This window comes from Manacus vitellinus, unplaced genomic scaffold (genome assembly GCF_001715985.3).
Source record: "Manacus vitellinus isolate BGI_N305 unplaced genomic scaffold, ASM171598v3 scaffold_7_pilon, whole genome shotgun sequence".
In the NCBI taxonomy this organism is placed as follows: domain Eukaryota; kingdom Metazoa; phylum Chordata; class Aves; order Passeriformes; family Pipridae; genus Manacus; species Manacus vitellinus.
In genome coordinates this window covers 29,759,392-29,786,470 of record NW_021940813.1, presented here as the reverse complement: position 1 = coordinate 29,786,470, position 27,079 = coordinate 29,759,392, and the positions used below count along the sequence as shown (strand labels likewise).

Below are 27,079 nucleotides of genomic sequence, written 5' to 3'. Positions count from 1 at the left end.
AGATACAGATGATGGGAGAAGCTGAAGTAAGAGGTTCCAGTTGGAAACTGAAGTGCATTTATTGTAAACAGTCATCTCCAAACTTTTACCACTGTAAAGACACAGGGTAAATTCTGCTTTGAAGCAGCTGTTTGTCTCTATGATAGCATGAAATTTCTATATCCAGCATCATTCTTTGTTAGTGAAGAAGTTTCAGAAAGTGCTGTTCTTCAGAAAACATCCTAAACTGTTGAATTTAATTTCTTCAGGCATTTATTTAAAGTATTGTTTCTTTGAAACTGATTACATAAAATATATACATGTAAAATACAAAAATTCATAAAATACAAATATGTGTCCGGTAAAAGAAGATGCCTCTTTTCCTCCTTAATTTCTAATGATTTTTATTTTCATGCTTACCATAAACATGAATAACTCCTTACTTTGCAATTCTACTACTATACCTCTTGAAATTTTTGCATATTGCTTTTAATTCTCTTTAGATGATCATATCTTAGTTACATTTTCTGTTTGAAATCTGAGGCCTTTTTTCTTTTTTTTCCTCTTATGCAATCGTCCTTTCCTTCGGCAACTAGATATTAATTCTCTTGAAATCGATTTATCTTCAAATATCAATCAGTTCTCTCTTTGCATTTCAGTCTTCTAATCCCTTCCCTTCTCTCAAAGGAGAAAAACATTCTGATTTTTGTGGTGTTTTTGCCTAAATCTAATCTCTACTATTTTATAGGCTTGATGAATACAACAATGTATTTAATGTTGTTCTTGAAAGCATCCACTATGCAAGAATTTCAAACGGGTGCATGTTAGAAAGAGAGAAAGGAAGAAAGTGGAAGAAATAGAGAGAAAGAAAGAGAGAGAAAGACAGAGAAAGAGAGAGAGGTTTACCTTTTTTGATCTCAGCTCTACTGTCTGACTTGAGGAGCACAGGTTAGGGGGGCTATAAGTATGTTTTCATGTTGGTCCACAGGGACATCTGAGGTAAAGTGCTGATGTACTGAGTTCTACCATGATATTGCTCTACTAAATTAGTTCACAATGTATTTTCAGATAGGTTTTTTCTAGTGTTGATCCTCAAAATGTGTAGCCTCTTTTGATTGAGAACTTGAAAAAATCAAACAAAGAAAAATTTAGAAAATTTAATTTTTATACTTTTTTTACTTTTCTGCTCCAAATATCTTTGTTCTTTCAGCTAAAAGTGTATTTTATCTTTTGCCTTCTTTGATTTCTGTTCTTTTTTCCAGAAAAGCATTTTTCTTTGTGTATAACTAAAGTGACTATTCATTCAGACTCAATAAGCAGTGGTGTATGGTTGTTTCTGGTCATACAGCATGGTCAAGGAAAAGTAGTGAAGGTAAAATCTATTGTTAGATATTAGATAAATACAGTTAGATATCTTTGATGTGTCCCATTTTCCCCTGTATTGCCTACACAGAGAATTGTATAATACATTGGTTACACTAAAAAGAGATCTATCTGTCTACCTCTATCTTAAAATATCTGTTAAAATGTTAAAGTGTTACTGGTATTCAGAAAAGTTCCTTGAATTGCTAAAGCTCTTATTAGTAATCATTAACTGCTTATTCACAGCTATGTTGAGGCTTCATTAATTTGAAATATGTAAGGAGGACTGTTAGACATCAGTTATAGCTCATTAATTCATTAATTGAAATGAATGAATGTGTGCTCTTGTCCAATATTTTCCTTTAATAATGTATTTGTTTTGTGTTGTGTGTTAGAATGGAGTGTTAGCTGTTTATGCTACTTAAATGAACTAGCAGAAGCAAATATGAAAGTAATGGCCTTTTAAAAGCTATTTTATAAAACATTTCATTTAATCAGGAAAAAAGGCAGAATGAAATTTATTACATTAAATTATTAAAAAAATAAGAAAAAAATATGAGATAGTAACAGCATAGCAAAGAGCAGAAAAGTGATACAAGCAAGTATCAGAAATTCTGTGACAGTCTCCATAGGTCTGTCTTTTTATCATAGGTGTTATTATTTAGCTTCATATCCTGTCTTGTAAGTATTCCTAAAAAAGATCTTACAGGATTTTTTAAATAGCATTTTAATGATCTGTCATCTTGAATAACATTTACATGTCTGTATTTCTTCTTAAAACACAAATATTTAAAAGTGCAAGACCTGACCTTAAAAGCTCTAGATTCTTACTAACATGAAGTATGGGCTTATAATCACAATTTTTATTACTTTAATGGAAACGGGGTATGTCAGTTTCTCTCCATATTACTTTTCTATTATTAACTAGCTTAAATTATGAATAAACATCCCCTAAGCTAATTTCTTTAACTCAAAGCAGAGTGATTTTTAATAGTGTCTAACCAGCAGAAATTAGCTTCAGAGAACAAAACTTTTATGTGGTTTAGTCTGACTATTTTTCTAGCATTGTGGGCTGGTTGAACCACTGTTTCCTTGCAGGAGACACTTTTACAAATGAAATAAGATGTTATTACTGCAGTTTATGCTCACACAGTCCAGTTTTTCCTATTTCCAGTAATGAGGCTATAACATCAGAAAATTATGCTCTAGAGAGGGAATAGGCAAAGGAAAGAAATATTCATTGGTTATATGAAGTATAATACTAAGTGATAGCAATAGGCTAATCTTAAGGGAGATTTTTCCTGATAAGGAAAGTCACAGAAACTGTGACTGATCACAGAAGTGATCAGCTTACTCAGCATGGCTTCTCAGTTCCAATCCATTCTTGTATTGATCTGTCTTTAAATATAGACTGAGAAGAGTGTGGATTAGAATGTTCCCACCTCCACATATATCCTCCCAAAAGATTGGTAGCAAAGGAACAGAAGAAAATCTATAGCCATTATTGAAAAAGACGGTGTAAAAAAAGAAAAGAGTAGTTGCTGCACTCCCTAACCCTTGTGGGAGAGAAGGTATTCCTACTGCTATTGATTTCGTTTGTTCTAGGACGAAAAAATTATGAAGAGGAATTAAAACACTGTTGTAGGACTTGGCAGAAAATTAGGGTGTGATTATTGGAACAAACCATCTACTCTCTTTGGTAAGTCTAAGTGATACGTCCCTGGGCAAGAATAAAAGTTTCCCCTCATCTGCCCTCCGGTCTGGGGATGGTAGGGAGTAAAAGAGCCCAAAAGTCATAAATGCTGTAACTCTGGGGGGTTGCACAGAACCTACATCCAGAGTAGGGAAACCTAAACCATAAAATCCAGTAGTAAAACTTATCTTGAATAGAAATCTAGCTTCTGGAGCGGTCTTGTTGCAGTCTGTCCTGGGCAGCAAGTGGTTTTGGATCCAATTTGGAGTCCCCATAACCCTAAAGCATGATTACCGTTCAAAAGTCTACTTTCCCCTCCCCCTTATCTGAAACGGTGCACTATAATGAGGGTACTCTTGATGTCCACGTGAGTAATGCTTTTAGGACATAAACTGAGGGTGTGCATTGGGAATGATATCAAGGCACGTCAAGCAGATAGATGCAGCAAAGCCTGGTGAGTTAGATGCTGGAGGGCTGGATTGAACAAGGAGATCCAGACATAGGGCAGATTCCTCCGTCCAGAGTGTAATACTCACCAAGTGGTACCCTAGATATTGTCCCAGAAAGAGCAGCCTGTCACTGAGCTACCAATTAAGCGGTACAGACAGTCAAGATTTTCTGTCATTCCTTAATGCCTTTCTCTAATTTAGGAGGAGGCTGTGACCTCTGTGCATTTTGAGAGGCTCAAAGTTACTTTAAAGCAGCTGTGCAGGAGCATTACAAGTTGTTTCTTATGTGGAGCATTGAATCAGTAACTTTGAGGTGCCAAGAGTTCTACTGCTTGTGTAGAGCAGAGCCACTGCCACCAAGGAGACTACAAAAGGACAGAACCAGCATCAGTAAGATAAACTAGTCATTTTTACCTGCCCTAACTGCAGCAAAGGAAGTGTAAAGGAAGCAAAATGCTGAAAGATGAGGAAGGGTTGAGTTTCAATTCAAACAAAAATGCAGTATAATATCAAACAAAATTCTCAGCTGGATCCCAGCTTGATATGTTATAATAACAATTTTGTATTAATCCAATATGAATATTGACTTTATGCTGACTATTGCCTGTCTAATTGTTAGATCTGTCTTGGTAGAAGTCCAGCTGTGCTCTAAATATGCCTGTTTTAAAGAAAAATGCCTTATTTTGGGTGCTATGATACTTCTGAAGTATGTAAATTGTCCCTAATTAAGAACTTAATAGGAAAAAATTGCCACTGGATGGTGCTGCTTGCTATTCTAAGGGCTAGGTAGGACTGTCTATTTTAAAAGATGTTGTTACGCAGGCTCCACTTTTCACAGAATGTGATTTTTTTAAATAACGGGAATCATATTTTCAACAGTAAATGCAAAAACTAATTCCCGAATGTCCATTTTCTATTTTCAATTGCCTTTTAAACCTAATTTTGAACTGTATTTTGTTCAATTCGTGAAAGACTGACAAACACAAATGTTTTTCCCTGCCTTGCATACTACGTATTTTGTGGATTGGTGTCTTTCTTTTCTGTTTGAGAGATGCAATAGAACATTAAATTAGCTTAATTGAATGCTGCTGTTCAGCTCCTACCCTGCCTACGGCAACCGGAGGGGTAGAGAGCCATGAAGTCTTAAAATTTTAACAAGCTGTTAGAACACACATACACTTGTAATGCACACAAACAAGAATGAGAACCACTCAGTTCTTTTTGAGGCCTCAAATGGTGTCTTTTTTCATCAAAAGCAAGGCCAAAAGTGAATGAAAAAACATGAAAGTGTAGGGGGCAGGCTTGAAGGGAGGTGTTATGGCATGATTTAAAGAGGAAAAAAATTCTGAGTAGAAAAGTGATGTGAAGAAGAGAGGAGATGGCAGGGATGAAAGGCTCTCCAGAGGAAATGCTAGCTAGAGCAGAAAGTTTCCTGTAAAGGTAATGCAAGTACTGTGGTTTGCCATACCATTGTTCTTAGTGCATGGATATAGTTCTATATGGTTATATTATCCTACTCTCTAAAGGAGACTGACAAAGATTCACTCAGGGAAAATAAAGCATATTTCCCCCACAGTTTGGTGATTTGCTCTATGAAATTACTTTACTAGAAACTCACAATCTCATTAGTCTTCAGAATGCCAAGGAAACTAGGGAAATACAAATGGTGGCAACCTCTTCAGTTTCAAAAAATATCCTGAAACTGCAAATGTGATGAGGGTCCTTCAGTCCTCACAAATGATGTTTTTAGGACACAAAAAATGAGGGTGTATATTGGGAATGGTATCAAAGCATGGAGTGGAGTGAATGGAGTCAGCTAAGCCTGCTGAGATAGGTGCTGGAGGACTGGATTGATCCTTGCAAAAGGGTCTGCAAGACTGAGAGCTCATTGCTAGGCCATTCTGTTGATACACAATGGTTTTGGTCATGTCAGCCCACAGTAGCAGTCTGGTTTATCATCTTCTAGGTCCCTTACTGGCTCATGACCAGAACTCTTTACTTAAGTCATATAGCAAATGTTTTATGTAGCTAAAGTATTACAGGAGTGTGTGTCTTTTTCTTACATCAGAGCCATTGCAACAGGTAGAGGTTGGAAAACATCCACTTGTGACTGAAGTGGTATAGATATGGCAGCCTCCTCTCTTCTGTATGAATACAATAGAAATATTGACTAGGTATGATACTGAGCCTTTTTATCCCTTTTTACTTTAATATTCTGAAGTGGGGAGTTATTTCAAAACCAGACTTAATTTAGCAGTCAAGCAGCCATTTTAACCCTCATCATATAGAATTAAACCCCCTTCTGGATCCTCTCTCCAATATCTGTACAAATACTAATGCCCTCCTTCCTTCCTAGCTCTACACTCTTTTTTCCAGCTTTGGTTTTCCCCCCAGGTTTCTAAGGTAGGAAAACATAAGGGTTTCAACAGTCTTGTTCATTTCATACACTAAGGATACATTTGTCCCTGCATTGTTAAAGGGCTGCTTTGAACCTGTTAATTCAATGTTCCATATCAGCATGAAGCTTTAGTCCGTCTGGTTTTCTCTACAAAGAGCAAGCAGTGATATCACTGAGGAAGAAAGCTCACAGACACTGAAAATGCAAATTGTGCACCTTGTTCATTCAATGCTTTTTGTAGAGCTGTGGAATAGAAAATACCTTTGAAGAGTATAGAATTGACTTACAGATTTTCTATATAGAAGAGGGAAAGGAATTATTTGCTTATCAAATCTGATTTCCTTTTATGACAGGATAACCCACCTAGCTGAACAAGGGAAGCCAGCTGATGTAATCTTTCTGGATTTTAGTGAAGCTTTCGATACTGTCTCTCACAGGGTCCTTCCGGACAAAATGTCCAGCACGCTGCTGGATAAACACATCATGTGGTGGGTGAGCAATTGGCTCATGGATGGTAATAGTGAATGGGATAACATCAGACTGGTGATCTGTCACTAGTGGGGTTCCACAGGGCTCCATCTTAGGCCCTGTGCTCTTCAACATCTTCATAAATGACTTGGATGCAGGACTGGAAGGGATACTCAAGGCAGTTTGCAGATCACACAAAACTGGGAGGAGCTGCTGACTCCCTCAAACGCAGGGACACCTTGACAAATTAGAGGGCTGGGCAATCACCAACCATATGAAGTTCAACAAGGGGAAATGTCAAATTTTGCACCTCGGATGGGGCAATCCAGGATGTCCGTACAGACTGGGAATGAAATACTGAAAAGCAGTGCCATGGAAAGGGATCTGGGGGTCCTGGTTGATGGCAAGTTGAATATGAGTCAGCAGTGTCCTGACAGCCAGGAGGGCCACCTTGTCCTGGGGGCCATCAGGAAAAGCATCACCAGCTGGTTGAGGGAGGGAATTGTGCTGTTTTGTTCTACACTGGTGAGGCCTCACCTTGAACACTCTGTGCAGTTTTGGGCACCATAATATAAGAAAGATATTAAACCATTAGATAGTGTCCAAAGGAGGGCAACAAAGATGGTGAAGGGGCTTGAGGGGAAGCCCTATGAGGAGTGACTGAGGTCACTTATGTTCAACCTGGAGAAGAGAGACTGAGGGGAGACCTCATCCCACAACTTCCTTGTGAAGGTAATAGCAGGAGCAAACACTGGTCTCCTCTCTGCAGTGACCAGTGACTGAAACCAAGGAATGGCCTGAAGTTGCATCCGGGGAGGTTTAGGGTAAGTATTAGAAAAAGATTCTTCACCCAGAGGGCGGTTGGGCACTGGAACAGGCTCTGCAGAGAAGTGGTCACAGCACCAAGCCTGATAGAGTTCAAGAAACATTTGGACGATAACCTCAGGCACACGGTGTGACTCTTGGGGATGGTCTTGTGCAGTGCCAGGATTTAGAATCATTGATCCTTGTAGGCCCCTTCCAACTCATATTCTGTGATTCTGTAATCAGATTGTTTTTTCACAGAAAATAATTTGATCCTCTGAAATTTGTCTCTCTCTCTTCTATGCACTGTGTTTTACATATATATAGAATTGATGTCAGTTGATGAAAATTTATGTAGTTACCTAATCATAGAATTTCAGGGCCATCTTTCCTAGACAAAACTCCTAATATACCTTGTATTTCTTAGCCAGTTCAGTTAATGTACGAGAGGGATAAAAGTGAACTAATACAGGCGTTGTCTTGGACACCATATAGTACTACTTTTAATAACTTTCTATTTTAGATAATCTTGTCTGGTGTCCTACTACATTGTGAAGCATTGCATTAGGAAGTGGTAGATTGATGCCTTCTATGACTTTCCTTAAGGCAGGGCTGTTTATATAAGGACTTCCTCCACTGACATTGAATCAGAACAAGTGATTTGGAATACTATCTTAGTGGAAATGGGTATTATAGCAGAATGCTATAGATGGGTACTTTTTTACCTTGGGGTTGTGTAGATGTTCTTCAGGAGTTACAAAGTTTGCTACAGAATCTAATGTTTCCACTAAAAAAATAAGTGTTTTGGGGTTGGGAATTTGTCTTTAAAAGAGCTTACTGAATGTATAAGGAATATTATTTTCGTAGTTACAGACATCAGCCATTTATTGTGCAATTAATAAGAATGCATGTTAGTACTAAAATACCTAGCTAATGTTTCTAAATCCACAGATTTCTCCAGTCTGCTCTAAACTGGTCTTGGTCACATATTTCATGTATATGGTAGTACTATTATACTGAATCACCATTGATTTCTTGTAAAAATGAGTAAGCTTTTGGTCAGGATTTTATTTTTTTTCCAAGCAAGGCATAATTATGTACAGTGATGTGTTTTTGATGTATTTTGACTTACAAAAGTGAGATTAATAACAAGATTTTCTAAATATTTAACCAAATGTGAAGTCTTATTATAGAATTCATATGTCTGCATGTATTGAATACATATGGATAGTCCTAATCTGCAGACGAAGCCAAAAATAACTGTTCTTGCTGTCACTGATTTCTGTGATCATCTATCAGCAGCTGTACCCTATATGCTTGCTTTAATATCTGCTTTAGCCCATCCCTGAATACTGCATCAGCATAAGTCGTACTCTCTAAACTATGTCAAGCAGGTCCCTTTTGCCTCATTAAAATCCCTACAAATGCTACTGCTTAACTAAGTAATTCTAAGACAATTAATTTCATGCTATCATTCATTTAGCACTTACTGTTAAGACACATCCCCTGCAAGGGGGATATGGGAGGTATGTTGCTCTGCTTTCACTAACTGGTACTGGTCAGACAGTCTCTGGCATGTAGAAAGTCAACTAAATATATCTGGGACCACAGACCTTTGCTGCTGCTCTGACCTCATGTGTATCTGACTATATCCTGTATTTCTAATCTGTTACTCTATGTTCTGTCTAAATTGTGCAATTTGCCAGAAATAAAGCAAATTTCTGTGGATTGAGAATTTGATACCATTCAGCTTTGAAGTCCATCTACAGCAGGACAGAGTTCAAAGTACTGCAAGGCTTTTTTTAATACTTGTTTTCTAACATAAGCCCAAATTTTCAGTTATGTTGCTTGACAGTTAGGAAAAATTACCTAAATTAGTTAGCTGAATTACCATTGTTTTTCTGTGATTTTCAGTTCTGATTTCAACTTCTGATGCTAGTTTTAGTCTTTGGTGTTAATTTTCCAAACTATGGGATTTTTTGATCCACTCATGGGTGAATCAAATATGTGTACACATGAAAGACTAAAGTTTCATCTGTATCCTGCTAAAATAGCTCGAAGGCAAAGTAGACTACCAAAATTTATAAGGTACGTCATAGCAAATTATAAGATAAACACCATCAAGGGATCTGACTGAGGAACACATTTTCAGAGGCATTCAGGCTAATGCTGTCTTGATTATCTATAGGAAAAAAAAACTGTCTGAAAAAAATCTTCCACTGCTGAGGATGTCTTTTTTAACCAAACAAACCGTTATTAAAACATAAAAAGGAAGAGATACAAAACATTAAGTCAGGAAAAAAGATATCCTAGAGCAAATCTTACTCCCCTTCTCTCCCTCCTCTTCCCCTGAGAATAAAGAATTGAACTAGAGACTTTATAAAGTCTAAGAGGGATTTGGCAGTTGATTTTATAATGAAGATCTGAGTTACTCTGGAGGTAGGTGAAAATTGCATAAAACCTCTGTGTGGATATAGGCTTGGTAATAACTGCATCTTTGTTGAAACGCAGCAGTGCTGCCACTCTATCAAGTGTAAATTAATTTATCAGTAAAATAAGTAGTTTAATGCAACAGGTTTCTCTGGAGAAAAAATGGATAAGAAATGAATTGAGGCTACATTTGAAACTTTATATCAAAATTACTGGCAGTCATCTTTCATCTACTGTTTATCACTTATAATGAAGGACTTGTGGAAAGAAAATTTATCAAATATCTTCAGAAGCATATTTTGGAAATATGCCTGCCCTGGATTTCAGCTGGGAAATGTATGCTCTGAAATGGCATACAGGTCACCATCAATTGGCTTCTAAATAATTTCCTTTTACCTCCTGGAGCACTAGACACGATTTAGTGTTTGGAACTTTGAATCATTTTTATAATGATGCTTTTGTAGTCTACCAAATGATTTGATGTATTCAGTGTAAAGATTCCAGAGCAGTTTCAGATAGATAAAGAAATTTAAATCTGGGCAAAGCCTAGGTTGTCTAAATCCAAACTGCATTATATCTCTGGAATTATATATTTTCAATTAATATTGAGTACAAGAACTTGTGGAATAAATTATTTGGGTTGCTTTAATTTATTACTTTAAAATACACTCCTGAACTAATAGTATGGAAACTGTTATACATAACGAGCATTCAGCAGATTGTGTTTATCACACAGCAGGCAATCATGAGACAAATTTCTACAGAAAATTATGAAACAAAATCACTGTAGAAGTTTTTCCTATTCTTCACTTATTCTGAATTGACGCTGTAGCATTGACCCTAGGATGTTGCTATCAACACACCTACACTGTTGATGCTGCTTTTAAGAACCATAATTGTTGCAGCTTTGGGTATTTTCATTACTTATATAAAATTCTGTAAATATTCATTCCTATTTTTGCAATTTCTTCATCTCTTAGCCTAGTAATGTCCTGTATCAGTGAGCTCTACAACTGAGTTGTGCATTGTAAAGAGTGAAATCTGGGCTGCATTGTTTGCAGTAGCAGTTTGTATTGGAAGAACTGTCCCTTTGTAAAAGGCAGGCACTGTCCTTTGCTGTTGCAGTAAGTGAGCACTGCTAGGCATTCTTCAGAGAAAAATGATGTTCATGGTGAAGATGCTCTTTCTACAAAAAGTATGAACTCTTTGTATATATATTTATAGGTATTATATTTATATACTATATATTAATATTTTGATATGATATATAATCTAATAGTCTGTATTAACATATATATCATATTTATACATATCTATAAGGTTTGCAGTTGGACTGGGAGGCGAGGAGCTCTAACATGCAAACTGATATACCAAAAACTGTGTATGTTTCTTGTCTGTTCTTTCTCATCTCAATGCTCATTGCTTGTTTTTTAAAAGAATGTACGAGGGTATGCACTTTCTCAGGCATCAGAAGGATCAGATGAGTACAGATGATTTCTTGCTTAATCTTTAAAATATCTTTAGATTCAGAAGTCCACTAAATCTCTCATCTTTTCTGCCATTAAATCTCTTGTGTTAATTTATTTCTGAGTTCTTTCAATTCTCTACCTGAGCTGTTGTTTATGGATACACTTTGAGATTCAACCTGAAAAGATACTCATCTTCCTACCAAGCTTCTAAAGGGTTTGGATCAGATCTTCACTGTTTTCCAAAAGAATAATAATGGAACGTTACCTAACGTAATGACCTCCAAATGTGTATTAGATGGAACTGTGGTTCAAAGAGTGTGACAGTTTATAACACCCATCTCTTAATTTCTCCATTTGTAGACTTTAAAAAATGCCTTTGCAAATATATTATTTGTTTGGGGTTTATTTTATATGAAAAGAAAGTTAGAGAATAATCCACTCTTTCCTAAACCTTCCCAAATCTTAACTTTGAATATTTACATGTTAGAGTTTACATAGGAGTGCTTTCAAGACTTTTTGTTACTTTAGAACTTTCACTTGTTAAGTTGTTGGAGTGAAGAGTTGTACATTTAACAACTTTTTTGTAACAGAGCTTTGCACCTTAATATTCTTTGTTCATTCTTCAGGATATATTTTTGTATATCCTTCTTGGATATACAGAATGAAGGAACTGACAGATGGCTCCATTTGTACAGTTTCCCCCTCTCCATCTTTCTCCAGAAATTAAAGCAAACTTCACCCATAGGTGACAGCAAACTCTTGGAAACTGAAAATGCAGTCAACCCAGTGTATGCAATTAAGTATACAGAAGTGACAGCAAAAATGCTTATGTGGAAACATGCAAAAAATCCATAGCCAAACAAGTCTCAGGAAACCTATGATATCTTTCTGAGAACTGCAGAAGAGCTATCTAATGTGGGTGGTGATTAGATGAGGAGAAAACATTCAACCTGAGGATTTCCCAGTAACTTACACTTGAACTTCCTTTACTCTGGTAAGAAGCTGATCCCCGTCCCTAATAGACATCTCTGCTTGGCATCTTTTATTGGAGAGAGCTGTAAGGTCTAATTGCTGCACCCGATGGTCAGACACAAGGACTGTCAAACATTATCAAATGCTCCCCACCTTTACAGAATCAGAAGGGCCATATGCGTATGTACATGTAATCCTCTGAAACTGGAAATTAAAAATGAACCTGTGATTTATCACACACATTTTCTGGGGGAGCTGAAATCTATGCTATGTACTTTTAGGTCATTAGGACATAAACCCCTTGGTCTAATCTCCTGCTTTATCATATAAGTAGGTTATTCTTCAGTGAATTTTGAAGAAAAACAGGGAATGAGACATATTTTTTCTTTGCTCCTGAGCCCCAAAGAGAAGATACATAGACTCCCTGAAACAACATCTCAGCCTTGGCCATATTGATCAACATAACTGGTCTACTCTGGCCTCCAACTGGGAGGTCTGGAGACACGCCATCTATAACGCTGCTGATGCTTTTGAGAATGCACGCAGGATCACTCTTGAGGAGAAAAGACAACACAGAAAGAATCATGTCTTGCAGAATATACCACCTAAGGAGTCTTTCTGCTGTGCCTTTTGCAATCGGACATGTCTATCTCGCATTGGCCTTTTTAGCCACCAGCGAGCTTGTAGCAAATGCGGGTAGAGCCCTTCCCAAATCTTTGTTCATGAAGCCTAGCCATGATAATGAATTTGGTAAATTGTGTAGTTATTTACCATTTCTGTTAAAAATCTATTTTCATGGAGGAAAAACAAAATCAAATTTTGCTTTTCCTTTACAAGCAGGCAGAAGGGTCTTGAGATGCCCTCATCCTACTATTTCTTTTCAGCAAAATACTTCTTATGAAGTTGGGAGCAAATGAAATATTTCTAGACTGTCTTATTTCTTTCTAAGAATAACTCTAACTTGTGCCAGAGTAATATTTAAATACAGTAATAGTAAAAGCTGTTTATTAGATTTGGTCTTTTGTAGTGTGATTTTCATTAATTACATTCTTACTTTAACTGACTTATTTTACACAATCTATGATCTTCCAGACATAACTACAAATGAACACTTGGAGAAAACAACACATTTTAAGGGCATTCTTGCTTAACAAGCACCTATAAAGAATCAGGTGGAGCACCTCCTAGGCATGCATTTTCTTCCCATGGGCTGTGAAGGGAAGCCAACAGGACTATGCTTTTTGATCCTTAAGTTAGGGAAGATGAATTGCTTTCTTTCTTGGGTGAACTGCTGGCAAACATAAGAAACTGGTGCTGAAGTCCCTTCTCTACCTGGAGATTAGAGCTGAAACTTCCTAGCAGGGTTTACACAGGCATTGGTTTTTTTTGTGGGTTTCTTTTTGTTTGGCTGTTTTTTTGTTTGTTTTTTCTTGTTGTTGCTGTTGTTTTGGTTTGTTTTTTTTAATGGTTTTTAGGGGTTTTTTGTTTGTTTGGTTTTTGGGTTGGTTTGATTTTAATAACATCCCATAGTAAGGCAAGGTAATTAACCATTCTCTGGTCAGAAAAAAAGCCCAAACAAACCAAGAAAAGAATTGACTACAGCAATTTCTATCCTTTTCCCTCCTTCTTTTTGATAGCAAAGAGATATTTAGAGGAGTCTGTGGTCAATTCTTACCCTTTGTTGCAGATTGTTCACAGGACCCTTGCGGCGATGTTGGGCTCTTTGGCAGCTTTAGCCGCCTTAGCTATTGTTGGGGAGGTAAGTTACCAAACTGTAAGTGCTCACTTTGGTTTTGGGTATGGTGTCACGTATCATAAACTTTCATGTTTGCCCCTTTGTGATTGGGCACATGACAGAGCAGTGTTTTTTAAGAAGGAGAGATGGTAGGACAGATACGGGGATGGGAAAACAAGTCAGACAGACTACTGTATGGGCAAGGAGGGTAAAAAAAAATCAGTAAATGCTTTTTTGTTTTGATTTCCAGGGAGTGGAGTACAACCATTTTCAGCTTAATTCAGAGTTTGTTTAATACTGTTATTTTCAGTAATGTTAGGCTACCAAGCAAACCAAAATGGAAATACATTGCTTTATACTACCCCAAATAATTACACTTCATGCTTGCATGTTCCAACCCTTTTGTTTCCTCGCTGCTTGCTCCTAGCTGATATATAGTGAAAATTCAGATTGATGTTCTCTGTTTTTCTCATAGCCACATCACTGCTATGTTCCCTTAAATTCCCTCCAGTTTGTTCACAGGTGAAGTGGCATGCTTTTGTTCCCTTAGCAAAAGGAAACTGGAGTGTACCATATAATTTAGTTATTTTTTATTTCTGTAATGCCATGTAAGGAACAACTAGACCAACCTATAGCCTAACATAGGCTTTTGCTAATGACCCACTTAGAATGCCAGCAGTACTTTGAATTAGTAATAATACAGTAGTAATGGCAATAATACAGAGTCCTTTTGTGCACCTTGTAAGAACACTTATTAATTTCCATCACAACTTATTTAAATGGTTCATCAATTAAGTGGAGTTTGTATTTCATAGCTAATCACAAGTTAGGTGTTTTGTAGCATTCACTGGTAATTGTATTTTTTGATTGCAGAGGCCAAGTATGGTCAAAGTGGTGGAGTGGATTGACTATGAGACACTGGCATTGCTGTTTGGAATGGTAACAAACATGTGCCTTTTGCTCTAAATGTGCTGAAGAATGAAATTCAATACAGAGATATTTTCTTTTAAAACATTTTGTTAATTGCACTTTACTGAGATAACTTACGATGAAAATTTGGGCCTTAAGGAATTTACCAAAATGGAGGATGATCAAACCCCTGAATGAGTCTTTTGAAATGCTGTTACTTTTCTATTTTTTTTTTTAATCTGTGAAATTGTGTTGATAACATGCTAAAAACATCCTCAGGATCTATAAATGGAAAGACCCATTCAAGGGGAAAGTATTATCACTCTCATTTATCTTTTTAATTTTGTTTACTCAAAAACTTCCTCAAACACACTCTACTGGAAAACTGGTTTTCTTTATCTTAGTCATTGCTATGTTTGGAGCGACAAAAAAGCAAGCCAGAAATGGAGAAGAAATATCTGATTAGATTATAATCATGTATTATTTTAACCACTTTGCCCAGAGCTATTTGTGGTAAAAAGAGTTGTCCAAGTGCTATTGAACGCTAGCACAAAATACAAAATATACAGAGACAAAATTACAATTATCTGTTGCCATTCTGAGCTTTTCTTATTTCCTGACACTGGTCCCTGCTCCCCACCTCCCCCATAGAAAAAGAAAGCAAAAAAAAATATTCTGATGGGAGCAAAGATAGAAGGACAGGAAACCTCTCGGACATGTGGGAAAATGCAAGTTATTCTTGAAGCCACTATCTTCTGTACTCTGTAGAGAATTACTGCAGAAGGCAAACACACTTGTTGGTTTTTCTTGATTAATGACATAAGGGAAATACATTGAGTAGTTAATGTATGATGCCTACTTGGTCACTATGAATAAAATTCAACCAGACTAGTATGACATTTACAGACTGCTTATGTTGAGAAGTAAATTTCACTATGTGATGTATTAACTAGAGATATCTGGCAGCTGTAGTGGATATTCTAATACGAAGGTGATCAGATGCTCAGAGCTGTGTCAGATAAGAAGTACATTTTTCAGTATCACAAACTGCTTCACTTCGTTTTTGAGTAATAATTCTGTTGCAAGTTATTATATTTTTCTTCCTCTTTTGGTAGATGGTTTTGGTGGCCATATTTTCAGAGACTGGATTCTTTGATTACTGTGCAGTAAAGGTAGGCTTGTTTTGGTGCTTGTAATTATTTCTGGATTAATCAAGTTAGTATTTATTCTAATATGTTACGCCAAGCACTATCTTTGAAGAACCTTGCTTAGGGTAATGTATACTTATCACACTAGAAATGACAGTGGTCAACTTGTAATATTGGAAAAATCTTTTAAGGATGAAAGGAAGCCCTTAATGCAATTCTGTTTCTAGAGGAGAAAGTTAAAGGCCCCCAGTAGAGTACACAAACATATGGACAGTATAAAACTGAGTTATTTCACTAACTTCCCCAGGATCACAGTTCTACTGTAGCTGAAATCTCTACTTATGCCTGGCAATGGGAGAGAAGAAATATGGGAACTATCATTAGCTTTATGATCACACATGAAATATGGCCACAGACCTTTTTACAGTAGCAGAACAAAAGATTACATGAAAAGGGTAATTCACTGAATCATAGTCATAGATTCATAAAACGGTTTGGGTTGGAAGGAACCCCTGCTCATCTAGTTCCAACCCCCCTGCCATGACCAGGGACACCTTCCAGTGGGCCAGGTTGCTTAAAGCCCCATCCAACCTGACCTTGAACACTTACTGAGATGGGGCATCCACAACTTCTGTGCGAAACCTGTTCCAGTGCTTCACCACCCTCACAGTAAACCTACCCTCTTTCAGTTTAAAGGACTTCCTCTTATCCTATCATTACATGCCTTTGTCAAAAGACCCTCCCCAGCTCTCCTGTAGGCCCTCCCTAGGTACTGGAAGGTGCTGTAAGGTCACCCTAGAGCCTTCTCTTCTCCAAACTGAACAACCCAGATCTCTTTCAGCCTGTTCTCACAGGAGATATGCTCCAGCCTTCTGACCACCTTTGTGGCTCTCCTTTGGACTCACTCCAGCAGGTCCACGACCTTCTTATGTTGGGGACCCCAGGGCTGGATGCAGTACTCCAGGTAGGGTCTCACAAGAGTGGAGTAGAGGGGCAGAATCACCTCCCTTTATATGCAGCCCAGCACTCAGTTGGCTTTCTGGGCTGCTAGTACACATTGATGTTGAGCTTCTCATCCACCAACAGACCCAAGTTTTTCTCCTCAAGGCTACTCTCAGTCTCTCTCCCCAGCCTGTTCTTGTGCCTGGAATTGCCCTGATCTCCAGGCACTTGGCCTTGTTGAACTTCATGAGTTTTCCATTGGCCGCTCCAGGGCTTTATCCTATGGTACTCCACCAAGCAGATCTCTGAAGAGGCCAAAGTCTGCTCTTTATAAGGCCAGGTTAGTGAGCTTGCTATGCACCCTCCTGTTTGCGATAATGATCTTGAACTCCACCAGTTCATGGTCACTGCAGCCAAAGCTGCCTTTGAAGTTCATATTCCCCAGAAGTCCCTCCTTGTTGGTGAGAACGAGGTCCAGAATAATATCTCGTTGTCTCCTCTTTCGCTTACAGGAGTAAGTTATTAGCAATGCAGTTCAGGAAACTCCTGGATTACTTATGCCCTGCTGTATTGTCCCTCCAACAGATACTGGGGACATTGAAGTCCCCACACTGGGGCTTCTGAACCTGAGGCTGCTCCTACCTGTGTATAGAACGCCTCCTCATCTGCTCGGTCTTCCTGGTTGGGTGGCCTGTAGCAGACCCCCACTATGTCACCTGTCCCTGCCATCCATTCAATCCTGATCCATAAACTCTTGGTCAGTTCCTCATCCATCCCCAGGCAGAGTTCCATGCATTCCAGCTGGTCATTGACGTAGAAGGTAACACCCTCTCCTCACCTGCCCTGTCTGTCCTTCCTAAAAAGGCTGTTTCCTTCCATTCCAAAACTGCAGTCACAGGAGCCATCTCATCATGTCTCTGTGATGCCAATAAGATTATAGCCCTGCAGCATGCACGTCTATAATTTATTTATTACCCATGCTATGTGGTGTTTGCTTAGGGGGGACTTAAATTGTGCTCCCGAGGAAGCTGATTTAGTGTCTGGAGTGGCTGGAATTCCTTTGTGGTGATGTCCAGGTGCTCTTCTGTTGACCTGTGATCTCTCTTCAAACTCTGACCATGTCTTGCTAGCACTGCCATCAAACTGGTAGGAGTGAGATTGAGAGGATTGAGGCCCCCTTCTCTGGCAACTTTAGTTTAAAGTCCTTTTCACCAGCTTGGCAAACCTACAATCAAAGGTGCTGCTCCTCTTCTCTGATAGAAGGACCCCATCAGCCCCCAGTAGACTGTTTCTCAAAGGAAGTCCTGTGGGTTAAGTAACTGAATCCCTGGCTGCAGCACCAGCTCTGTTACCATTTGTTGATTCATGAGATCTGACTAGCCCTTTCAAACCCCTTCTCTTTGATGGGAGGATTGATGAAAAAACTACCTGAGCTCTAGAGTTCCTCATCACCACTCCCAGGGCTCTGTAACCCTCCTTGATACTCTTCAGACAGGTCCTGGCTGTATCACTGGCTGCCAGTTTGCTCTCAGAACACCCACCATTCTGCCTTGAGGGTCAGGAAGGATGAGGGCCCTTGGCCTGTGCCAGCTGTTCACAAAATGGTTCCTGGTTGCTGGGTTATGGGGACTTCAATTCTCTCCACTTGACCTGTTCTGAAGGATTGTTTGTAGGGTAAATATTGCCCAGGATGAGGAACACTTTCATCTACTGCAAAGCTTCATTATCTTCAGAAGCGTGGAAAGAAAGAAATCAGAAGTGACAAGGAAGACTGCTTTGAACAAAACCCCTAAAAAAACCACATGTGGATACAACCCCTGCCTATACAGATGCCCAGTCTGTGTAGCCCTGGCAGTGCTGCTCTGAGGATGGGGGATGCGTGCCAGCTTGTGGAGGGGATAAGTGATCTGAGCCATGTTAGTCTACCTGGGCATGCAGGCAGAAGATGGGGGCTCAGCCCTGCTCCTGCCACAGACCCCATTAATGGCTGGCAGCAGAGCATGATGTTTCTTCAGACTTGTTTCTTCATTTGCGTGATGGGAATGTTTGCCCACTTCCATGAAATGTTGTTTTGCTAAATTAATTAATACTGGAGAGGGTGCTGTTGGAGGTACACGGAATAGTAAATGCTCTGAGCTCACTGTTGCTCAACTTTGATCAAGTTGTTTTATCTATTGTTTTTTGAAAACTAAGCTGGAATGACCTAGTCCCTTAATTTTGTTTCTTTTTTTTTTTTTACTAGGCTTATCGGTTCTCTAGAGGCAAGGTATGGGCCATGATTACTCTTCTGTGCCTCATTGCTGCAATTCTTTCTGCATTTTTGGACAATGTTACCACTATGCTGCTCTTTACCCCAGTAACCATAAGGTATTTTATTGCTATGGTTTTGGACTTGGTCTTTTATAGCCAGCAATCAGTAGTAAACATGTGTGCAAAATGCTTGTTTGGACTTTTTTCGGTCAACTAAATGGAAATCAAATCTTCAAATACTCTTAATGTAGTAGAATAAAAGGATGGTACTTTCAAAGGGAAGTGTTGCCTTTTCCCATTGCATTAATACTGAGCACATATCAATCCTGTTATACTGCTTTGGCAGCTAGTTTTTCTGGTTCGTCTTCATGTCTGAACTGCAATAGCCTATTGGACCATAAACTCCCTAGTAGACAAAATTTTTTTCCTGTAAAGCAGAGTGAATTTTTTAATTAAAGCTGTCTTATCCTTTGCTGGCTAATATCTACATACAATTTTATATGTTTTAGTGAAATCGTTATCCCTTCTAATACTAGTGACAAATATATTAAAAAAATCCGGATTTCAACTGTTTTGGAATATGGGACTCTGAATTTTCTTCCTGTTGGTGATAATGTAATTGGAACAGACACTGGTTAATCTCACAGTCTGAGATTAGATATTTGGAACTTTGAAAAGAGAATGGTGAATTTAATTATTTCAGATTTCTGTAAATTGATACCACCTGATTTCCAACTACAGTTAATCAATGTGAGATTATAAATTACTCTTTAACCTGATTTTAACCTGTGTCTGGTCTGGCAAATCTGTTTAATCCAGTTCAGTTTTGGAAAGATCTAGTGAGTTTTTAAAATGGTCCTAAGTGATGTAATGCTTGCAGTCATTATCATGTTAAAGTACACAAAATTCTATTAAGATATGCCCCTACTTTAAAATGCAGTGTAAAACAGCAACAAAAAATTTTGCAAGTTTAGTTTATTCTAGATTGGGAAACAGCTGGTGGATGAAAGCCTCATTTGTCTTCTGTCTGATTACCTTTTCAAGAGATCACTTTGCTATACCCCAATCAATTATTGCACCTCTAGCAGTAAGCAGCACTGGAGCTACTGAACACTAAGTTTTCTTTAGCTGTGTTGCAGAATATTTTGAATAAACTATTTCACAGAAATAGTTAGAAGGGACCCACAAGAATCATCAAGTCTTAAGTGAATGGCCCACACAGGGGATTGAACCTGCAAACTTGGTGTTAACAGCACCATGCTCTATAATTGGAAATAGTTTGAAATCCAGAGATTAATGTAGCATAAAAAGGTTTTCAGAGGCAGAGCTACTGTATCTTTTATTGTGTTTTTGAAGAATCATAGAATAGCCCAGGTTGACAGGACCTCAAAAGACCTTCTGGTCCTAGCTTTCATGGGAAAGGAAGCCTAGATGAGATTATCTGGCACTCTTCAGTCAAACCTTGAAAACCATCAGCAATGGGACTCCACTACATTCCTGGGAAGTTGTTTCAGTGGTTAACCGCAAATTCTTTTTTCTTATGTTCAGATGAAATCTCTCCCTTGTACTTGTTGCCCCTTGCCTTCTCCATGTGGATCCTTGTGAAGTGAGAGCCTCTTTGTAGCCTCACTTTATGTAATGGACTTTCACACTAAATGTATACTAAGTACTTTAGTTTTATACTAAATGAGCTTGTGACACTGAAGGAGGGGAAACTCAGTATGTGGGAAACATTTGTATTTGAATCACTATCAAAGCTAAAATAAAGTTTTAACTCACCTACTAAAACCAAACAATTGCCTAGTTCAAAAAGCTTCATGCTGGGCATCATTTTTTGTTTTTATATTACTGCCATTGTCTACAGCTTCACTGTGTTGCACTGTGCAGTCATTGCCATGGAGATAAAGCTCGCAGAAAATCTTACCGACTTATGAATATAAGGCTTTCTATTTCCTTTAATAAGGCATAAACCATGATGCTTGTTTCACCCTGCATTTTGTAGTAAGCTGATAAAAAAGGGTAATATTTACCCCCTTTTAACTGTAATTTATTTTCAAGATACTTTATTATTGGGAACTGGAAAAGGCTAACGATTGTACACATGAGGAGTTATATAACCAGGGCAAGCAAACTGAAAATTGTGACCCTGACATATAGCTAACACAGTCTGACGGTTTTATACTTTGGGCTTAGTCTTTCCTGACTTACGTCAGAGTTCTCATTTCAAGTCCATGAGAAAGAAAGAATCATTAAAGGAAAGTTAAGGTTATATTTTTAAATATTTGGAAATCAAGGAGCAATGGAGTTAAAATACAAGTACAGTTGTAGTCTTGTACCACAATTAATATATTTGGGCCAGTTGTATTACAAAGTATCTTTTAACTGAATGATTTCAAACTGCTGGGAAAAGAGTGTATTTTTGCAGAGTTATTATTTTCTGGAGTTTTTATATGCTGATATATATGTCATCTGACAGTGCTTTTTCTGGGTTTTAAATTGACACTTGGTGATAACACAAGTGAATCAAATTAAGCTTTTGTGCAATACACTCTTCTCTTTGAAATATAGGTTTTAATAATACAGACTTAGACCGAACAGCGAAGCTCAAGCCTTCCTCCAGGGAATTGTGTGACAGCACTGCAGTGAGAGCAATACTGAGAGAGCATTCTTGCTACCCACTCTTTCCCTCATCCCCTATTAGGTAGAGGGGGTAATAATTTCAGTGTGACCTCCATCTTTATGTTCTGGAGCAATGTCTTGATAAGTTGTGAGGAGGATTCCTTATTCTAAAGTGCTTAGGTGTGATTTTAACTTTCAGCCTTTATTAAGACAGCCCATGTCTAAACTCAAACGTCTACTTAGAAATGAGTGGGTTATGTGGGTTTGTGCATAAATGTAATTTGTGTGAGTTGAAGTAACTGTGTGAAGACTGCTATGTGTAAGTTTTAAGATTCAAGGCAATTTATGCATAGCATAAGAAGTTAATTTCATTGTCTTTATACCACAGGCTCTGTGAAGTACTTAATCTTGATCCTAGGCACGTCCTGATTGCAGAAGTAATCTTCACAAATATTGGAGGGGCTGCCACCGCTGTTGGGGATCCTCCAAATGTGATTATTGTTTCAAAGCAGGAGCTGAGAAAGAAGGTACATACTGCAGTCTGTTTGGCTACTAAAATTAAGTGGTGATATTGACTTATTCGGTGTTGATACTTCTCTTCCCCAGACAGTCATATAAACAGAACATAATCCACTTTTTCTGCCATGCTATTTCTTTCTTAGTAGGATGATCAGGCAGAAGAGAGTGATCTTTAGGGGACAAAATAGTGATGAAGAATAGAATTTTTGATATGGACTGAGAATACCAGTTTCCTTTTTGTGTTGTTGGTGAGGATCTCCTTATCAATGACAAAGTGAGGAAAGAAGTACAGCAACAGAGAGCTGCAGAGGGGGCAACAAGTTGGAAAAAAAGAAAAATGAAAATGAAATTAAAACCCATCCATTTTTTTAGAAGAGGCTTTTTCTCAAAAGTTAAATACAATTTACAGCAATTCCAGAAAGAACTGTCTATATGCAAGACCTCATATGAAAGGCTGCATTGCCCACGTCACACATGAGGCACTTTATCCTTCAACCACAGTCCAAGGGGACATGAGGGGTGGGAGGAGGGTGGAGGCTCCTCCCATGCAGCATGGGCCACAGCTGGCTCCCACCTCCTGCCAAAGTTTTGGTATCTCCAGGCTGCAGTGACAGATTTTAACTTCCACCACTTGGCTCTTCCATTGTTTGCTGGGTGTCTGGTGCCAAAGGGAGGGCTATGGTGGCTGGTGCTGAGTGGGACTGCAGAACACAAGACACCTGCCAGAAGGAGCATCCCAGTCCCATCTTCTCCCACCCACATGACCCTCTCTGCCCTGTGGATAGGCAGAGTTGCTGCCGGTGGGTGTTCACATTTGCAGCTTTTAGCATCTGCATGGAGCTGGTGTTTGCATGAGTTTACTGTGCTCTCAGCTATCCCTGCTATCCATGAACACAAGGGCATCAAGTCTCCCTTCTGCCTCTGGCACTCCCAGTCACCTCTTCCTGGTGTGCTGTGGGGCATCAGGGAGGCATTCTGCTCAGGATGCAAGAGGCAACCCCTCCTGGGTTGGGCCAGCTCTGTCCTCCTCCTGGCTCTGCATCACCACCAACAAGCAGTGTGATGGAAGGGGCATTTATGTAATGTACACATCTACAAGGACACCAGGCATATGTTTTCTGGTTTGGTCAGGTGTCATAAACCCCCAAAATAAGTAAATCAACCTAAAGTAATTTAGTGTGAATTGACCCAGTGTGAAATTAACTGTGCGATTGGAACAAGGGAGTTGTAGTATAAAATCTTAGGGTTTTTTTAATTTTTTTTTTTTATTTGGAGTAACTTATGTATCTATTGCCCTATGAAAGAAACATCTCTTCTAATTAACTGAATACACTCAAATTAAGTACTGTCCAGATTCACAAATGTCTGAAAGTTCATAGTATTTAATAAACTGAATGTTTACCATCAAAATATTTGAAATGTACTGCAATTGGCTTGTTTGGAGGGTGACTTTGAAGACTGTAATATTCCCAGCTGAGGATTTGATAGCTACATTTTACATTTTAAATATGAAATCCATGCAACTCTTTAAAACATCTGATCTAAAGGAGAATAATTAGCACCTGCCATGCAGGTCATTTTCCTAAATACTCAGAAACTCGTCATCCCTGTAGAATTTTGAGAAGCAGCTATAAACATGGGAAATAATTAAGCAATCATATTGAAAAGGAACAATTTTACATTTCTCTTGAATTTTTAGGAGGACTCAAATGTGTAAATATGCTGGCAAATATGACATTATAGCAAATTCTATATCTGAAACAAGCACAGAAAACTTTCCAGATGTTTTCACTCTGGCTTATTTTTTGTTCCATCACAGAAATAAGAACGTAATAAAACAGATCAGGTTCAACACAGGACCATAGTCCTTGTGCTGCATCTTTTCTATATTCTCAATTGTTATATTTTTGTATATAAATAAAAGAGGGTCAAAGACCTATCCTTGGCTCTGAGGCAGAGTGGCATGGTTTGGCTTATGTCCTCACTGCTTAGGGCTCACCCCTTCTAAAGGAGATTTGCCTGGGAGAGTGCTGGCAGGAGTAACTGGATAAAGCCAAGAGTGAGGGCAGGGAGGGAGCTGGACCATCTGGCCTCTAACAGTCTGAGCTGTTCAACTAATAGCTTGATTTTGTCCACCTGCTCCAACATGCTGTCTTTTAATCAGAAGGAGAAACATAGACATTGTTGTCTTGTTTCTAAAACTAGTTCTAGCAAAAACTGCTGTGAAGAAGGGTTATATGATCGACCACAAATCTGTGCCTAAAATGCATGGGAAGCCTGCTACATTAGTACCAAGTAAATTTTTTTTTTTTAACTGTTCCAGAGGTAAAAGTTCTTGAATGCAACAATAACATTATGGAAACAGTTCTTCATGCAGTATTTTTTTATAGTGTCTGTTATGATTTTTTTCTATGGAAAATATCTAAGTTTCACCTCCTTTTAGCATTATAGTCATGTTTTTGGACATTCTAGCAATTTTAGGAATTTCTTCCCCTTGATATTGTCATTGAAATTCCCTTTTTCATCCTCTTTCACTTCCTTTTCAGTGTTATCTTTGCACAGTAAGTACAAGAGTACTTGGACAACCACCCCTGCAAGAAGCTGAATAGTCAATTGCACTATGTAGATGATTGGGTTTTCTGATTTATTAGGTGCTATCAGGAGTCAGATTTTACCAGTCTTCCTGAACTTTTACTGCTGTACAGCAGCCTCTAAAAGCAGCCATGTAAAATATTAGGCAAGCTTAAACTTTTTTAGGAAACCTTGGCTTTTAAATCAGTATGAAAGGAAGTTCAGCCTTGTTACTTTAGGTGCTATTATTGGGTTAGAAAATGTTAAAAATGCTTTACTCTTTGTTTACTGTAATGCCGGAGAGATTTTTCTCCCTAGGTTCAGGGCAAAACTCACATCATATTAAAAATACTTTATTTAAACTATATTTGAATAAATGAGGTTTTTGTAACATTTTGCTCATTAAAATGTGGGAATAAGTCTTTTTATTTGTCTTGAGATGCAAATGAATGTCGAAAGAATTCTTCCTTTGTAGCTGTGCTAAATTTATAATCCTGACATATTCCCTACCATCATGACTGGAATCAGTGGAACATTTGCATAATAGGAGAAGAATATTTGTTGTATTCTTGCTTGTTCTTAGTTGGAGTGGGAATAAGTTTCACAAAATAGCATTTATGTTGAGATTTTAGGGAAGGAAAATAAGAGTTCTCAGTAAGAGCAAATGGAAAACTTGTTTAGTGAATATAAAACTTTTTCTTAGTGTTTTATTATCTTCAGAGTGCTGCTACTGAGTGGCTATTGTTAACAAAATTATATTTTTATCTTGAAGAGATATGTGCTTCAGACTTTGGGAACTCCATTTTTATATGCACAATAGAGCACGAACCGGTTGGATATGGTCATTGCTTTCAGAAAGGTTGAACATCAAATCCTCTATATTTTGGAATTTCACAAGTATCTATAATCACACCTTTGAAATCAGAAATTGCTTGTGCTCTAAGCATAGGCTACGATTACAAGTTCTTTAAATAGTGGATTGGGAATAGGTCCCCAGAGCAAAATGACGGTGTGAACATAGCGATGGTGAATATGTGCACTAGTCTATCTAGCCCTAATCTGCCTAAAAGAGGTAATGATAAGGGCAAAGGCAGTTTTAGCATGTACTAGCCAGTGGATTACATCCTTTTATTTACTATTTTTGTTAGCATGTGATAAAGCTTGTGCTACTAATCTGAGGATACTTGTGATACTAAGCTGAGGATTTGGGGGTTTCAGCATCCCACTCAGAGTTATTCCTGCCATTTAACAGGAATTCCCTGGAAAAGTCACAGATATCAGGTTTTCCTCTTCTGCCTTTTAAGGGACTTTCAGCCTTCATGCTGAAATTTAGCATCATGTGATATTAGTTGATTGTATTTAATGAAAAATTGTGGTACCAAAAATTTATGAATAAAAGTAGGTACTTCTGAAAAATAGAAGAGAAAATCCTAGTGAAATGGATTCCTGTAGTTTACTAGGCTATTATTGTTAAGTCTGCTGTATACAAGCTTGTTAAAACTTTTAATCAGTTTGTAGAACTCTACCCTTTCAATGTTTCAGTGATCCCTTTTCTCAAAAAAAAAAAAAAAATTAAGTCGTAGGTAAAGTACATGAAATAAAATTTATGGGTTTACATCTGATTTCAGATTTTTTCCCATTTCTGCATGTAGTAATTATTAAAGAGTATAATGCAGAACAAAAAAGGAGGTTCATCAGTGTCTCAGATAAACATTATCCTCATGTAGCTGGGTTAGACCGTAAGTGATTTCTGACTTAGTGACACCATGAGCGGCTCCCCCAAGACAATGTAGATCTCAGTCACTCAGCTGGAAGGGTTGTTTAAACCAGTGTAGAAATTGCTCTTCCTCATTTTATTAGTTTTAGAATACTAAGTAAAGGGCATTGTGGCTAGACGCACAGATTTTGCTGCTCCTTGAATTGCTGCACCCAACTATAATTTTTGCTTTCTCTTTGCTCTAAAATGGCAGTTTTCTTCTGGAAGGGTCTGAATGACTAGAATTTAACTTCACATCTCCAAAAGCAATAAAAAATAATAATCAAGAGCCTTTTGATTAAAGCTAACCTTTTAGAAAAACAGCATGATACTTCCTCCTAATATGAAATTGATATATTTGACTTTGCATTTTAAACTATAAACCAAGGAAAGATGCCCATTTTGTTTCAACTCTGAATCTCTAGGCAGTGGAACCTTTAGGCTGTTGTCTTGCTAAAACAAAATCTTTAGATTTTCTATCTGCTGGGGAACAGGAGATATTTGATGCAATCAGCATAGCCTCAAGTAAGGGACATTTAAAGCATGTTTTGTATTTACCTGATAGATTGAAATCTCCCGGAAGAAAAATATTTCTTGCCTATTGTG

The 27,079-nt window shown here is 38.0% G+C and overlaps 1 protein-coding gene across 1 annotated transcript in view; it reads left to right on the top strand.

The window, feature by feature from the left end:
* The window catches only part of OCA2 (OCA2 melanosomal transmembrane protein), a 172,071-nt gene that overhangs the window by 37,122 nt on the left and 107,870 nt on the right, over window positions 1–27,079 (top strand). The window contains exons 9-13 of the mRNA XM_008931958.3: window positions 13,712–13,783; window positions 14,633–14,698; window positions 15,784–15,840; window positions 19,001–19,125; window positions 22,016–22,154. Of these exons, the coding sequence (XP_008930206.1) occupies window positions 13,712–13,783; window positions 14,633–14,698; window positions 15,784–15,840; window positions 19,001–19,125; window positions 22,016–22,154 (459 nt within the window). The remainder of the gene's footprint in view (window positions 1–13,711; window positions 13,784–14,632; window positions 14,699–15,783; window positions 15,841–19,000; window positions 19,126–22,015; window positions 22,155–27,079) is intronic.